Source organism: Phasianus colchicus, chromosome 3 (assembly GCF_987193195.1).
Source record: "Phasianus colchicus chromosome 3, bPhaCol1.hap1.1, whole genome shotgun sequence".
NCBI classification, from domain to species: Eukaryota; Metazoa; Chordata; class Aves; order Galliformes; family Phasianidae; genus Phasianus; species Phasianus colchicus.
In genome coordinates this window covers 9,887,368-9,905,103 of record NC_143438.1, presented here as the reverse complement: position 1 = coordinate 9,905,103, position 17,736 = coordinate 9,887,368, and the positions used below count along the sequence as shown (strand labels likewise).

General features: G+C 39.9%; 1 protein-coding gene across 5 annotated transcripts in view; it reads left to right on the top strand.

Annotated features, from left to right (window-relative positions):
- PHACTR1 (phosphatase and actin regulator 1) overlaps positions 1-17,736 on the top strand; it is a 296,676-nt gene that overhangs the window by 22,504 nt on the left and 256,436 nt on the right. For 3 of the 5 annotated variants that reach the window (XM_090136924.1, XM_090136925.1, XM_090136927.1), the window contains exon 5: positions 4,324-4,428. The exons of the other annotated variants lie outside the window; for them this stretch is intronic. In XM_090136924.1, the coding sequence (XP_089993050.1) occupies positions 4,324-4,428 (105 nt within the window). The remainder of the gene's footprint in view (positions 1-4,323; positions 4,429-17,736) is intronic. 5 annotated transcript variants of the gene reach the window in all.

Sequence of the window (17,736 nt, the reverse complement as noted above, 5' to 3'; positions counted from 1 at the left end):
GGGTTTGTTGAAAATACTGACATGAAGAGCTACAAATAAATTGAATTAAGCTGCTTGTAAGTGGTCGCTGATTAAAGAAACTTGGCATGTTCAGGTGTTTGTGAACAATTTAATTTGTCTTATCACTGTCTTATCAGCACCTATTCCTTATGGCTTACCCTACACGTAAAGGCTCTTTGTAGATCACTGAATTGATTAACTTTTCAAAAAACTTTTATGGTTTGTTTCAGAGTTATCACAATTATGTAGTAGGTTGAAAGGGCTAAAAATAAGTGGAAAACAACGCTTCTCTGTGTGGAAGCGTGGCAGAATCTTGGAACATTTCAAAAATAATATAAAAATGAAATGGGATTAACAAATAACCTGCTAAATAGTCTCATATGGTTGAGAGGCAAAAAAAGAAATTAGGAAGGACCAAATTGTAATTCAGTCTTATCTCAAAGCTCTGATGAACCATCCGTTCTGTAGAATGAATTTGATAAGGTTGCTACAAATATTTTTAGGAACAAATTAATGTATTAATAATGCCTATTTTTTTTAAAAAAAGAAAAACAAGATAGGCATCAGTTAATAACCTTGGGGTCAGACCTTGAAAGCTTTTCCCTCTGGAAGCAGTGCATCTAACAGCTCTGACAGTGCTAAGGAGACCCAAAGGGAGAGCAACAGAACCGTTTGATCGGGAAATATCATTACGAAGATGGAATATAGCTTTTGGTTAACATGTTTTATAGCAGAATAGTAGGAAACAAGGGGAAAGAGTCACCAAGATTAAGGTGAAAGAGGGCATGGGATGTCAGTAAGAATTGGCAAGGCTAAACTTAGCTGCAGCCAGTTAATGCTGTCTGAGGCAGCAGAAGCCTGTTCTTAGCAGGTGCCCCCAGAGCAGCCCCAGATGTACCTATGGATATGTCAGCAGCCTCAGGAGTGCACGGGGACCATCTGCCACCAGTGTAAAAGGCTGATAGAGGGCAGTGGAAGGATCGCTAAGGAACAGCGAGGTATTTGCTTTTGCAATTCCCCACGTCAGTCACAGGAAGACAGGTCAGAAGCTGTGTTAGCTGCTTCCTCCTTGGAGGTGTTTAAAGTTATGTTTCTGTGCCTGTAGCCAACTGCAATATTAAGCAGTAGCGCTTGATGCTGAGAGGGAGCTGAATGCAGGACCTTTGTTTGCTTGTCTTTTCAGAGATGCATTCTGCTTTTAAACTCCTTTCTTCCCTCTGTGTCTGCTAAAGTGAAAAGTCTTACCAGCTGTATCAGTGTAGTGAATAAAGAGATACTTAGCTTTCATTAAGGCTCACAAGAGAAAGAGAAAGATTACTGTCAGCAAGATACAGAGGCATATACCAAGGCAGTAGGTGTGGTAACAGGATTAGCCATAGTAAAATCCATCATTCAGGACATCTGAAGTCCCATGTAACTTTTTGCTGCTATATATATATGGAACATATATGATCTTCATTGTTCACTTGTGTGAAACTGATGGATTAGGTTCATGCATGCAGCAGAACTGTTTGTGCCATAGCCATTACTGTATGTGCAGCTTCTTTTGTTGAATGGGATGTTGTGAAAGGCTTGCCTTTGGGAACTGTTTTATCCACTTGAGAATTTTATATTGAATCTGAGGCAGAGGTTTAAAGTGCTTTAAGCAAAGAAATATAGGTTGAATCTCCAAGAAGGTGTTCTTGGTAGCTTAGATCTTCTCTCATGTCTTGGTTTAGCTAGCGGTGAAATCTTAGGAGACCCGGGGCTGTACATAAAGATGTCCCTCATCTGTTTGTTTTCCTGGTGGAGAAGAATATTGCTGTTATGATTGCTCCTGCTTACAGCGTGACCTCTTAAGTAATGTGTCATTCAATGAAAAAACAAGAACGTACCTGTTGCCCTTATTCTGTCTTCAAGTGTGCCAGGAGAAGTCGTCCCCAGCCAGTGTGTATGTCCTTTCCACGAGGCAGAGCCTCAGAACGCCTAGAAATCATGCAAAAAAAAAAAAAAAAAAGAGTGAGAGTGGTGTTGAACGTGTGTTGTGTCTTAGTCTTTGGCTAAGTGAGCTTAGTAGTTTTAGTGACTTTTTCCCTCTCCAAATTTTGGAAGGGATCAATACATTTTTTTTCTGGGAAGCCTTTGTATGTGTGGAGAAAGGGAAGAAAGGGCAAAGTGAATGTAATCATTAAGATATGTTTCCTTCCCTGAAAAGGAGAGTGGATAGAGGAAAGATGTTTCTTTGTGCTAGAATTGAATGTGTTGGGATTTTTTTGTTGTTTGGTGTATTTTTCCCCTACTTACTGGGTTTTATTTTTGATACAGAGGATTGTATTTTTGTTATTTAGCATCTCTTAAATAGCTTCTATAAGTCTGTGTACAGAGTATTATATCTGAGACTAAGATGCTTTTTCCTGCTAGATCTTTTGTATCTTGTGGCACAAATGTGCAGGTATTTATGTACCTTCATAAAAAGCTTTTATTCTCTTCTATAAACTACAACCTGAGTGCCAACCACTTGCCGCTGACAAAGTCCTCTGATGATATTTCCTGTTTCCCTTGGGAATCTCCTACCTTAATTCTGTGTAGTAGAGTGGATGCTCTCCCCAAAGTATGCACCCTCCCTTCTGAAAACTTCATTGTAGTCATCCTTCTTTTGAGATTGAAGAAATAGCAGTTATTTGTAACAGAGCTTCTCTGTATTTTTCTTCGTTTTGGCTAAGGATGTGATGATAAAAGCCAGTGCAAGTTCTTTTTCAACTCTTTATCTACTGACTCTACAATACCCTGAAACCACTTTGACCTCAGAGCTCAGGTTTACATCTTGTGCAAAGAAGCTTATCTCATTGCAATATCCTGTCACTACACTTGCATGATTTGCCCAGTGAGGGTTATGGTGATAGGTTTGTATGCGTGTGCTCCTCACCTTAGGAACTTTTTCTGGCAGCTTCAAAAATTAAGTTAAAACAATGCTTTTCAAAGTTGCTTCACTCTTCTTTCTCCTCCCTTTCCTCCCAGGAAAAGGATACAAAAAAGGGGCAAATAGGCTTATTTTTAATGCAATTTTAAGGAGTTTGGGGGGGCTTGAAAACAAAAGAAAATTCTAAAGAGCTCATCAGACTGCTTTCCTATTCGTTTAAATTATACTTGTATCCATAGTCCCTTTTATACAGTACAGTTCCTGGTTCCCAGTGAACACTAAACAGTTACCCAGAGCTCTGGTTACCTTTTACACTGCATGAATCTCCCAAAACAGCCCTTAAAGGGTTGCAGAGTAATTAAAGTTCACTGGTACAAAAGTAACTAGATGGCTGTATTCAATTCCCCTCCCTAAAGGGTATAATTGCTGCATGATATTTGAAATGCCTTTTGAGGAAGATGGTAAGAAATGTCTTAAAGGAAATTCAGTGTAATGATCGTTGTGATTAGTGCTTAAATTTGCTGCAATGTGAGCTTGTATTACATAGATAACACAGTTCTGGATAGATCACCATCCTTCTTCAAATAGATACAAATTCTCTTACAGTTCTGTTACGGTAATTTGCCATGGAAAAGAAAGAAATGCTGTATCATGGTTAAGCTGAGTTTCTTAGCCCTCTCCTGGTTTGTCCTATTACGACTGTGAAAGGATCTACTTTAGGAAAGCACTGATGTGTCTTGGTTCATTGTTAACAGACATCAGAAGAATGTTCCCGAATCTGTCTCTAAAAGGCAAATTAGCATGCTAGGGCCTTGTGTTTTCCCTTCTTGCACCCTCATTTTCACTGGGGCCTAAGGAAGCATGCCTGATTAAGGTGAAAGGGAGAATGTCCACATCAACACTGAGAGGTGAAAAGCCAATTTAGTGGATGAAAATCATGTCGTGAAACAAAGTGCCATTGAAGCTGATTGTTACTTAGCTTGAAATGGGCTACTGGAGAAGGGAGTTACAGCTCTTTAAATGATGTTTTTCATTCTCAAGTACTGCTGTTTTTCTTGTTTGGACAGTCATCAAAATGCAATCATTTAATAAAGAAACATCCTTGCAGCTGTTATATTCTGTGTTGCCTTCAGATTGAGATAGTTCCCTAGGTACTGTGTTTGCATAGATCAGCCTCCTGGAAACCAGAGCCACAGACATGTGTTTGATGTGCACCTTAGTGCATGGTAGTGGTGTGCCTGGGACACATGTACAGCTTTAGGAAGGCAGGAGTGTTCCCCAGATCCCTGATCACAGCACACCATTAATGTTTGCGTAGTCTCTTCCCCATCACTTGGGCTGCTGGCTCAAACAGCCTCTGAATATCTCCATGGCTTACAGTTGTCAGATGTGCCAGGTTTCTTCTTGTTTCTGCCCAAACACAGCTTCTCTGCGGGGAAGGAATCCAAGTCTGCAAAACGTTTGCCAGGGATCTCCAGATGTGAAGCAAGCCCATCTGAGCAATAGACTAAGCCTGCCTCTGGACATTTGTAAGTCTATGTACTTTTCTGTATGTTCAAAGAGCTTCTCCACAGAGCATGCATGGTCAATCAGACACGTGCTAGAAATGTATATATTTCTGTCTAAGAAAAACTGTGTAGCAGGAGATGCTACCTGCCGTAGCCTTACTACTGTCCTCAGGATGCCCTGTGGAAAGTAATTTGTGGCTGAGCTCTCAGTGCTTGCACTACAAGTAGACTTTTCTGGGCCAATGAGGACACTGGTATGCTATATATATTGTGGTGTTGGTACACTGGTGCAACAGCAAGGAGAAAAAACTGTATTTCTCATCCCATAAGTCCTAGCAGATAAGTATTAATTAACTATATTGAAATATTAATAGACACTGCTGAGTTAGATGGAATCTCTGCAGTTAATACAAAGTAATGGATGCACTGAATTGGAGCAGCAGTTCATCAGATCTGAGCTTTTGCTCTCTGTAGTGTCAAAAGAATAGACAAATCAGAGGTACGTGACTGCTGCAGTTCTTCAGTTATTGCAGAACATATTGGCTATGCTAATCAGAAAGTCAGAGGAATAATGGGCAAAGTTTACAGAAGTCATATAAATGCTTTTATTTTGGTCATTTGGGGTGCAGAGTGATTCTTTCAATGCTGACTTATCTTCAGAGCATTGAGTCTTCTGCATTTGAGGACAGAAATGAGAAATAGATGTAACAGCAGGTGGGGTGCATTTCATTAGGCAAATCAAGAGCCTGGAAGTTTTTAACAGGATTTTGATTCTCCTAGAGCTGTCCTGCTAGGCACCAGCAGCAGTGATGGAGGTTGATTTCAGTGGTTCTGTATTTTTCAGAATAACATGATGTCCAAAGAATCAGTGAGCTCCCACCAAAAGCATATCAGAAATACATGCAAAGCTAGTGAGTCGTTTTGCTGATATAGGGCGTTATTTCAGTCAGGACTTGCTACCCAGTAGTGAGAAACTCTGTTCTAGCCTTAGTGTGATGGAGAGTTTACTTTGGTGTGTGGGCTTAGAAAATCCTACGAAAATGCCCAGTCTACTCACTATTTCAGCATTGCTTTTCAGTGGCTGACCTGCATGTGGTTTTATTAATTGCATGCTTTTCTTGTAGCTTGCTTATGTCTTGGGGTTCTCAACATGATCGCTGTTGGTCTGTTTGGCAGAATCTGAGAGAAAAGCAAGAGAAAATATGACAGTCTAGACTTGTTCACATCCATTTCTTGTCTTTTTGCTGCTATAGATCTGAATTGGAATGGCTACTGGGACATGGAGTTTGCTGGTAGAAGGATTTGAATGGCTGGGAAAGGCATCTTACCCAAATGGCTATGTCCTTGAAGGGTCTGATGAGCAAACCCAGGCTATGAAATATGGAGTATGTTCTGTCTTTAGCCTCTTCTATGTTCAAACCAGACATTCAAGGTGCTTGGGTTCCAAAATTTAATTTAATACAATAAAATAGTGGAGGTCAGAATTCCTGCAGGTTTTCTTTAAAGTGCTAATGACTGTCAGATGATGCATTATCTGGCAGTTAACAGGGCAGCAGGAGGCCTAGTGCTAGCATCTTAAATGCCAAGAAATAGAAAAGCCAAATATTCTGCACACTGCAAAAAGATGAAGGTGAAACTGTAGTGCTCACATTTGCCTTCTTACTTAGGAACTCCTTCTCATGGACTCAAAGGCTAAAGTTAGTGGCGCAGTGCAAAGCATGAGATGATAGAATTAAGACAGATGTGCAACTTAAGTAACTACTGGTAATTAATAATTAAAAGTTTTAAAACAACATTGTAAAAGTAGAAGATAAGAAGAAAAAGAGTAACGTGGTGCTGCAGTGGTGTTCATAGAACAACTTCTTTTCTAAAGTCTCTACACAGTACAATAACTAAAAGGAAAAGATCATTTGTTATTATCAGATTTGCAATTGACCTTGACTTAACACCACATGAACATTTAAATATGAGTAACAATAATCACAAAAACAAAAGAAGATGATGGGGCGGAAAGAAGGGAAGAAGGATACCTGTAACTCAGATCTGGGAATATGCAGAGCTTTTTGCTGCTTGTTTCACTGCGAGGAGGCATTTTTTGTCTTGACGCTGCACAGGCTGCTTTGTTACATGAATCACCACCAAACTGGTAATTCTGAGAGTTGGAGGCTTTATGCCAAGTGTGAAGGTGACAGATTTTGAGTAGCAGCTACTTGCTCAAGCAGCCCTGCTCCTTGCAGTGGGACTGCACTTGTGAGCAGGGGTTGCAGAACGGGCACGCTGCTGCTGGGGGATCAGGAGGGCAAGAGAGAAAGGCAGCACACTTCCCAAAGCATTTCCATCTCTGCTGCGTGAGATGGGAAGAGCTGCTTTCTCTGTGCAGTCAGTCTGGACCCCACTGAGCAGCCCTCCTGCTGGGATGTGTGTCACACCAGGGTAGGTGCCTACACCAAGAAGCATTAAGGTCATTCATGTTTCTCAGCACCTGCCATGCTCTGCTCATGTGTCAGGGAAGAAATCTGCCCTTCAGGGCTTTCCTGCTGTGCTGCCATTCTGTGCCGCTGCCCTGTGGATCCAGCCCTTGAAGACAAGAATGTCTGTCCCTCAGTATTTGTTTGCTTGAAAAGCATCAGTGCTTCCTTTTCAGGTTAGGTCTGTGTCAGTGAAAAGGAACTCCTCTGAGTTAAGCTATTATAAACCCAGCAAGAAGGAGATGTAAATAATGTAAGCCTTCTTGCTAAAATTATTTAGTTTTTTCCCCTCTCTGCCTTGCTGGTCTGTAGGCAAGATTTTTAGTACGGGAGATGTTCATTGGATTTTGTGGGGCTTTTGCTGAGTGATCCAAACTCAGGGCTAGCAGTGCATTGGTTGTGCTTGCCACTGAAGGAGGATGAAGGTCACGCATTCTGCAACCTGGAGGAAATGCTGCTCGATGCATATCAGAAAACGCTGAGGCCCCACAGACTTTGGCATCAGCAGATCCTTCTCTGGCTTTCTTCTACAATCCAGCCCTTAAGGAATTCCAAGGGGGTTGTTTTTCCTCTCAGCAAGTAGAATGACTAAAAATCCGGTAAGCGATCTTTATGAGCACCATTTAAATTCTCCAGATGGCATTTGAACACCTTATCTCTGGCCAGGCCCTGTACTGTTCTTCATACTTGTTAGATCTCAGCGCATCTGCAATTGCGTGTTCTGCCACCTTTCATCTCCTCTGCCTGGAGACTAATGCATGAAAACTGAAGTTGTGAAGACCCCAATCTCAGCCATTCAGATGGTGTTCTGCTGGAAGAGGTCACTTAGTACTGCCAGAACAACCTCTTGATTCATTTTTACCACTGAAATCGGTGTTCTTTTTTAGAAGAGCCTCAGTGTGCTTACATAGATGTGGGTTTTGATCATACCGTAATGAGAAATGAGGAGGTAAAATTAGAGTTTCAAATCAATTCTGTCTTGTGTCTGTCCAACCAGTAGGTTTTCTAATTGAGTGCTACCTTTATATTTCAGCAGCCTGGTGAATGAAATACGAGCATTTGCTGTAAAGAGCAGCTTAAGAAATACTTGAGAAGTTAGGAGTATGCCAAGTGCAGTTGTAGGAAAGGAACTGGTGGCTGGTGGGGTTTTATTTTGGTTTTGGTTGTTTGTGGTTCAGCTACAAGCAGCAACTCCTGCTACTTCCTGTATGCCTTTTTTGGCTATATACTGTATCAAACACTGCATCCTTGTCGTTTATTCATTTCAAGCTTTTATTTTGATGCTGATTCATATGATACCTGGGAAATTAGTACTCGACCAGTCAAAAGAAGCACAGAAATAATCTCTTAAATCTGGGATTTTAGTCTGCTGTTTTGCTGTACAAGTTTATACTATGTGAAAAAGACATCCATTCATACATATACATATGTATATCATCCTTCATACACATACAAATGGGTAAAAGACACTCATTCATATATCCAACAGGCAATCTGTGACCCTAATTGTGAAAGACCTTTCCTAGCCTTAATTGTAGTACTTACAAGAGTGTCACTGAGGCATCCCTGCTACATTGCTCAAGCTGTTTAGTCATTCTTCCTAGTGCCCATGCTAGACAAGGCTCACTAACAGTTGCCACATTTCAGAATGGTTGAGCCTCACATAGGAAATGAGGCTTGAGTTACCTGTGTGCAGGTTTTCCTCCCTTATTGTTATTGTGGTTTGTTGGTCTCTTTAGCGTGTTTTTACCTGGAGTGTCATAAGGACATGACCTTCCAGGAAATTCTTTTTCTTTCTGCATGCCTGTTTCTGGAAATTGGTACTAAAGCCATGTGCCTTCTGTTTCATAATTTTGATTGTGTAGAATTAATCAGACCTCAATTTAGAATGAATTGCAATGGAACAGAGCATCATTTTTGGAGATATGAAGGGGAAACTTTCTTCCCTTTATGGAACTTCTTTTTTTTTTATAAAAGGAATGCTTTTACTGGTAGGTTATCAAATGCAAACAGTTGAGGTACCACCATCTGTTGTAATGTAGCACATCCAGTATTAAGGAATGCCTCTGTGGCCATTCAATGAATAAGAAATTAGTCATATATTCAGTGTAATTGAACGTTTGTGGTAACGTGTATTACTGATAATTTGTACTGACAGTACACTCTGAAAATATCAGTGTGAATATTTTGTGATAAAACTTTCCACGTGACAAACTCTAAATTTGCTGTAGTCATTTAAAAATGGATGTGATGTCCTCGTGTGGCTTCCTGAAGCATTCTGCTATGTTGTGAGCCAGTCATCTAAAGAAAAAACAGATGCATCGCTTTCAAAATGAATGTTGGGTGCCTTAGATAAATATATATTTATTTATTTTCCCTTTTCAACACTTCTCAGACCTCTAAGGATGTCTTTGGATCACTTCCTGTTTTTTTTCTTAATGTAAAAGATTACAGACTACAGGTATCTTCTGTGCATTCCTCCCTTCCATTCTTTCTGATTTTTAAAAACTGACTTTTATTGTTGAGTTTTCAAGGTAATTCAGTCTACAGGTAATCCTAAGTTTGGTCACAGGCTGATGAAAGGAAAGGAGATAATGAAAATATTCCTTAGGTATCCTTTGCCCTTTTTGCCAAAGCTTACTCTTTTTTCTAAGTCACCAGTGACACTGCTTGTAGCTCTAGTTCATTATTCTGAATTTCAGCTGAGATGCTTTTTCTGACCCTTCCACAGATGCATGTTAGTTTACTGTTGTCCTGTTTATAAGAAATATTTCTATTTCAGAGTTGTTTCAAGTGAGCCATCTGTATTATCCTGGCTCTCATTAGTTCAGTACTCACTTTTTTTCTTTTAGAAGAGTTTCTATTCTTTTTTTGACTGATTAACTGGAGTGTTCTTCCCCTATTGTCTTTGTTCTTCAGTTACTGGGTAGTGATGAATGCAATGGCATGTCTTATACCTTTTCAGTAAAGCAACTCATTGTATTTCCTAGGAGTTTCTTTGTTTGGTTACTGGAAATCTAAAAAAAAAAAAAAAAAAAAAAAGCAAATGACTAAACAAGAAATCAGTCTAACAAACAAAAAGCCCCACTCTCACCACCAACAAAAGAGCATAGAACATCACCACCCTTTCAATTGAAATTATTTTCCTGTGGAAGCTCAGATGAAAAGGACTCAGTCGTCGTTTCACATTCTGTGCAGATGTTTCTAATGTTCAGCCTGTTATTTTAATTGCTGCGAATCAGTTGTTCTTTAATCTCCCTATATTAAATTGGTTCCTTTTTTTATTTGGGAGAACACATTTAAATCAGTTCCTTTCTTCCTGTGAGAGTCTGTTTTAAAAGTATACAATACGTGGTGCTGAAAGTCTTTGCTTAACCAGACTGGGTTTTTGACTGTGATTTTCTTTTCTGAACAACCCCATCACTTTTTCAAAAATACTAAATACTGTTATGAATAAGATGGCAGGGACACACAGCTGTAATTTCTGCATATTTCCAGGCATAAGCAAGAGAAGCTACATTTGAACAAGATTTCATAGGAAAGGTGGACCTGCTATTAGTACAAGATTTCAACTGCTTCATTTTCTGTTTCTTTTTTTTTTCTTCCCCCATTTTTTTATCCAAACAAATTTAGAACTATTCCTCAGTGCATTCATGTCTTACCTGTGAGGAAAAAATGTAGGGAGGGAGAAGGAGAGGAAATGTCCTCAGGTATTGATGTACCCCTAGTGCTTCTAAGAAGCTTTACTCAGTGTAGTTATTCAACTAGCATCGTAAGCATAAATCTAGATACGAAAGTTAAAAGATGTTTTTCAATGGATAAGTGTGAATAAACTCGTGTTCCTGATGTTAAAGGGGAGATTCAGCTGACGGAAAGTGAAAAATAACTCCAAGGCTGCCTCTGAGGTTCACAGAGAGGTCGTCATTTCCCAAATGGTTCATTGGATTTCTTCCTGCAGAATCACAGCTTTTGTGCAGAGAAATTCTTTAATCTTCTGCTGAGATAGCAGGGATTTCGTGCTTTCAAAATATACTTGATCAAAGAATTTTACTTGGACAGTTGAAACTGTTAAATCTTTTCAGTCGACTTTTTTGCCGGCCTTCAGCAGATCTGGACTCATCAAAACCAACATGCTTAGCAGTTCAACGTTAGCAGTCCCCAGACTTGATTTCTCTCTCTTCTCCCTCTGCAGGCTCTCTGACTTCCAGAGATTTTGAAAGCTTCTTGGTAATGGAGTGGCTGCTCTTGCAATGTGTTCTTTTCATTGCAGCACTGCATAAGTATTTTGCTGCACTGTGTCACGGGGCCTGAGCCATCTGTGACAACTGCAGCTACACATCAATGAATGAATAATAACTCCTGTGGATTTTCAGCTGACACGGGTGGCTCAAAGTTGGCTAGCTTTAAACATGATTTCCCATACTTCCAGAAAACTAATTTCTGTGAAGTTGTTTTTTTCCTATACTGCTTGTAAATCTGGGAAAATATTATTTTGCTTTTTCGCAGCTTGATTAAAATTTCTGAACATTTTAGCATCATAAAACCTTCCATGACTACATGGAAAGAAAAGCGCAAATAGCCTTATAGTATCACTTAACTGAAAATGACAGTTGTTTGTGATTTGAGATTTAAGACCAAAAGCACATCTGACAAAGGCTTGCATTTGAGAGAGCCATCATCACGGAGCAGAGCCTTTCAGAGAATGGAAGGGGGCACTTTGCAGAGCCACTACTGCTTTCTGTGGTTGAGCACCATTTCATTATTTCATGCTTGAAAACCTGGGATCTACTCTGATGTATAAAGAAATAGTATTGTGGTAGTTTAAGTTAATCTGTGTGTTAGTTGCCACGATCTGACCTATCCCTGCCATGTACTGTGTCTTCAGCTGGCACTAGCAACTGTCCAGAATGAATAATCCAGTAAAAGAATAGCTCCCTCCTCCACCCCCCCCCCCCTAAAAAAGAGTTTTCAGCTGGATCCACTGCCTGGACCAGCTCTCTGCATAGCTACCAAGTAGCTGCCTCCTTATGGGAGGGTACAGGCATTCACAGCTAAGAGAAAAATCCCATACCAGTTTGGATTTAAAGCAGATTATGTTACATTGGAACTGTATCTAAAGCCACAACAAGGGCAGCATTTGCAAGCAAAACTTCCCTATTCTGTCCTTGTAGCATGAGTTTTTTGTTGTTTATATACCTTCCTATAGGAAAGAAACGAGACAAGATTCTGGCTTTTGGGAATGGAGGGATGATGTGGGAGGCATGGAGTAGAATCAGCAACATTAAGCAGTTGTAGTGTGAAAGCAAAAGGAGGGATTGTTAAGCCCCTCATTCCTTTCCAAATGTAGTTTCTTGAGGAATAACATTTCTTCATTTCCTAGCACAGTTGTTGTCTTTTCTTACATCTTCGTGGTTTCTCAGATATGATGGCTTGCTTATTGTTAAACAGCTGAGGGAAGTGGCCTTGCACACTCTGCCTTCCTGCCATGCAGAAAAGAGGACTATCAACATGAGGATGGCGGCTCTCACATCTTATTTCAAAGCACTGTCAGCTTACTCCTGTGCATCAATAAAGCATCATTAAAATGCAGGGCTAGAAAGAGCTTCAAAGCAATTGCTGAGTCCAATTCCCTGCTTGTGCAGCTTGTCTCAGGGCTGACCTGTACCCTCTCTGCCTGATGAAGAGCTTTGAGCTCTTCATGCTTTGAAAGTGCTACAAGCAGCATTACATTGAATAAAGGTGTATGTTTTTCTTTGTTTGCATGCATTTGTTTAGCTAAACATATGTAAAAGCATGAATCATATGATGGGGCACTCTTATTGCTGTAAAAACATAGTTTCCCAAACTTAAACAAGCTGTCCTTCCGTGAGCAGTAGAGCCATTTGCTCTTAACCATAGACTGTGACTGTCCTAGTTAAACAGTAAAACATTGAGATGTGAGCTTGAACGTTTGCCTGGACTTCAGCATCTCAGTGAACTGAAACCTAGGAGTGCTCCTGCTGCTGTCCTTGCTTCAGCCAACTGTGCATGTTCTTGTCTGTAAAAGCAACTTGGTTAAGGATTTCAGCAGCAGGATTTCAACCATCGTAACAATTTCTCCTGCACAAGTGCAATAGGAGGCATGCAATGGAAATTCAGGAAATCACCTCTTAAAGCATTTATCTTTTCATTTGCTCACTGGACTGTCGCTTTCATACGTTTTACAGTATCCATTCAACCTTATTTTTGGCTCCCCAGTATTCTGTATTGTAGCAATGTGCTGTTGAAGGTATACCATTACTTTCTTTTTATTACTTAATGGGTAAGTTTTCAAAATTCATTATTTTCAAGAGCATGCATGAGTTTACCTTACAGTACTGTTATTGGCTTCAGTAGTAGCTTGGTCAACAATTAATGCTTCAGTCCATCTAATTAAAAACTGGTGGGCAGCTTAGTCCCAACATGATAATTCTCTGGGGTAATACAGAAACCTGAAAACTTGCTCAGAGACAGAAATCAGCAGACTTATGGGGTTAAAGACTGTATTTTTCTAACAGGAAGCAAAAGTTTGTGACTTTGATGTTAACAGCACTTTATCTCAGGCATACAAATCTCTGCTTTAGTAAAGACAACCGAACTGTTAAAATGGCAAATGTTAAACTCCAATTTGCAGTAACCCAAAGTACTGTAGCAAAATGTGTTTTGTAAACTTTTCTAACACATGCATAATAATTATTAGGAAGCAAGATATTACTCAGCTTTTTTCTTTATTTTTTTCCCCACAAGTTTCAGGAAGCTGAATGGAACAGGTATTTGTTACTTGGTACTACCAGGTGAATTGGCAGAGAGTTATAAAGCTTCAGCAATAAAAAGATGTTATGGGGTTTTTGTGGCTAGTGCTGTCTGGAGATTGAGCAGAAGACCAAAGTTTGTGCACTTGTGTGCAGAGGAGCCTCTGCAACTCTGTGTATCATCTGCTCCTCTTCCTCTCAGTTGAGGACAAGCAAGGAAAGGATCAGAAGCATCCATGCTGTAGGCAGAAGTCCAATAACTCAGCTTAGCCAGATATTGTCAGTGAGGGGAGCAGTGGCCTCTGGCTTCACACACACAGCAGTATTCTGCTGGTTCAGAGCCATTGGAGTCAGCTTGTGAAGTAATTAGTGCTCTGCTAATGATATGGGATATGCAGTTTTAAAACTGCAGCTGTAAGCCATTCCTTTCTGTTTGCTCCTCACCCATTTGCTTTTTCTTTCTCTGAGCACGTTTTTTACTTCTCACACATGCACAGATACATTGGCTTACCAGCATTTGAAGGTGACGAAAACAGACTTAGAGGGAGATTGGATCACAAAGCTGGGTTTTGAACTTGCAAGTGTTTGATTGCATGTTCTTCATTGCTTGTAACAGCAAATTTTGGTCTTGCATCGTTGCTTGTGTTGCACTTTGCTAAATTTGTCTTAAACACCATAGTTGAAACTGCCATGAGAGGGTTGTGGGGAATTTTTGGAAGTTCTCACTGGGTAATGAGGTTAGTAATTTTAAAATGAAAGCCCTGCAGTCCCCAGGTAGCACCTTCACAATCTATTTGAGGAGCAAGTAAGAGTCAAGAAAGGCTCACGTGTTCTTGTGACAAACTTAAGTGAAAAATCCCTGGAAAGGATAAACTGTTCAGTTGAAATGATTGATTATTCGTTTTTGCCCAAACACAAAGACCAGAGAACCAAGGGCAGACACATCCTCTCTGCACAGGAAGTCTCCTCTTGCCAGCCTATTTTGAAGTATATCACAAATATTGCCCAATATCATTCCAGGTAATTCCAGATTAAAAATCAAATGATTCCTTAGTGCTTCATTTAAGCATTTGTATGCAGAATAGTTGAGGTTGGAAGAGTGCTTTGGAGATTGTCTACCTTGCACAAAGAAGGATCAAATACAGCAGGTTGCTCAGGGCTATTTCTAGTTGGGTTTTGAATATTTCCATGGATGGAGACTCCACAGACTCTCTGGGCAACCTATGGCAATGTTTTGACTGTCCTCACTGCAATCATTTTTTCATATGTTTTAATCTAATTTCTTTTATTTCAATTTGTGCCCCTTGCCTTTTGTGCTTTCACTGGATACTATTGAGAAGGGCCCAACTCCATCTTCTCTACAGTCTGCCATCAGATATTTATACATGTTGATAACATCCTCCTGAGCCTTTTCTTCTACAGGTTGAACAGTAACACCTATTTTAGCCTCTCTACATACAAAAGATACTGTAAGCCCTTAATCGTCTTTACCACCTTTTGCTGGTCTCACTCCAATATATCTCTATCTTTCCTGGGGAGTACAGAACTTAGGAACCCTAGAACTGGACACTGCCTTTCAGATACAGTCTCATACCTTCCTGATCTGTGTGCTGATACTCAAGGTGTTTTGTTTAACTATTATGTTAATGCCTAAGGAGCAGGTCAGTACTGCATTACTACTTGCAATGTCAGTTGCACATTTTTATTACTACCCTTTTTTTGTTCTGAAGATAACAGAAAGGACTCAGTAGGGCTTATAAGCAGAGAAATTAGAAGGCTTTTCTGCAGTGTTTCAAAGTGTCCCTGCAGAGGTTGGATTGCTGTCAGTCTCTGAAAACTGATCTCAAACATCAGCTTTAGAAATTTCCTGCATGTTTGATTCCTTATAATGACCACGGTAACTTTTTATGAATTTTTATGCAGTGCTTTGGCATCATCAGGTATAAGGGCTTTTTTGCATGTATGTAAAAGATCTGTTTTGTTCTTCTTTTTTTTAATGATGTTAACAGGAATGAATTTGTTAATTACATTTGTCTCATAGTGAAGACTTCTTAGCAATAAGAAGTTCTAATGAGAGATACAATGATGCAGAAGTTTGAAAATCATAGGGCTGCTGGTGGCTGTCACTTAGCTATTCTGTGTGACTTAAAGAGAATGTGTATCAAGTAGCATGAGTGACTCACCCGAACAGGGATGACTCAACTTGTTGCTATGAATTCTGCAAGAAATGTTAGATGATGATGAGCTCTCACAGTGGCTATGCTGCCAGTCTATAGGTAACAGTGAAGGAGCTTAAATATTAGCAGTATGATGAAATTACATTAGGTTACATTCTGGACAAGAACTGAGACTTTTGCAAGTTGCCCAATTTCACAGGCTTGGAAGACATATATGAGTATGCTACTAAATCATCTCAGATAACACTCTCAGTAAGGATGAACATAAGGAGAGTGATGTTTATTACAGTACTTCTGATTGTCCTCGTTTGTTTTATGTAAATGATGTAACTCTCTTTAAACACAGGACCAGGTGTCCACCTGGCTCTGATGAAAACTTCAATGAATATACTGGAGAACTAGTAGCCAGGGTTTGTCTGGCATGCAGTGAGAGCTGCTCAGTGGAGCATCCTGGTTCCCACAGCCAGAGGTTGATTTATGTTTTGTAACAGAAAGTCCGAGTGCTATCTGTGATTCAATCATGATTCCAGGTAATCACAGTTCAGAGCAAAAGTACAGTGGAAGGTCCACAGACCTACTGAGTCCTTGCAAGTATTTCCTTTCTTATGGACAGGGGAAGCAGCTGTTGAAATGAAGTAGAAGTGAGGGTATGTATGAAAGGCAAAGAAAACAGCCCTTCAATAAGAAGTCAGAAGGCAAATTGGACTATTGCATGAATGCAAGACTGCAGAAAGCCCTTAACTAGTGACCCAGGCAGAATGAAAGTGAAATCCCTACCTACACCAGCTTTTGCTGCCTCTGCTAAAAGAAAACAATTAGCACAATTTTTTTGTCTTCTACTGAAATGTCTGAACTAAGTGTGTTCAGCAGTTAGCTATATGGCATACCGGATCTGGGTTCCCCAATAGATCTTTATTCCTTGACTGTGTGAAATCAGATAATGTAGCAAATGCACTCACTTGCCTTCAAAGAGAATGGATATTGTTGTGTGATAGACCTAAGGTGACAAAGCTTCACAAAGGTTTTCATATAATAGCCATAGTGTTATGACATATTTAACTTCAACTGCAAATTTCAGCAGCAGAAAAGGATATTCATATTTCATATTAAAAATTACTGGTGTTTAAAACAAGGGTACTTGTTTTAAAAGAAAGCTATTTTATGGTTTTCTAAAGTTACTGACGATTAAGTGATTAGTCTCACTGTCCTAAGAGCTGTCTGAGACCTCAGTGTTAATGCAGCTGTGTAAACTGTACTTGCAAACCTATTTTAGCAACCTATTTCTCACCAAGTGTTTGTATTCTTATTTATGCAACTGCCATATGTTTTTATTTCAAGTCCACTGTTTTACTTGTTTGTTTTCCTATCAAACCTCTTATCAATGTGGAATGCCTGTTTCCTTCAATAAATCCGATCATAGGATCATAGAGTGGCATAGATTGTAAGGGACCTTAAAGACCATCCAGTTCCAACCCCCTGCCATGGACAGGGTTGCCAACAACTAGACCAGACTGCTCAGGGCCCCATTCAACCTGACCTTGAGCATCTCCAGGGTTGGTATCTCCACGGCTTCTTTGGGCAGCCTGTGTCAGTGCCTTGCCAACCACAACAACAATAAAAATCTTATACAGGTCAGGTAAAAGCATGCCTTCTTGAAAGATAGTGACCTACTGATCTTGCTAGAGTCCTGCTGCCCACAGTGTCAGCATTGGCTTCTCTTTGAAAAAGCCAGGAGCATGAAGCTCTGATGTAATCTCTCTTAATTCTATAAATTCTTAGAGCCAATTCTGAGGTTCAGTTGCTCCACAGTGATTTTTGTGAAGAAATTTACTGGTGACTTTCTCAAGGATTTGGTTAACTGTATTAATTTTGATTCTAGAATAATTATCTGGGAGAGCAGAGATTCAGGTTGAG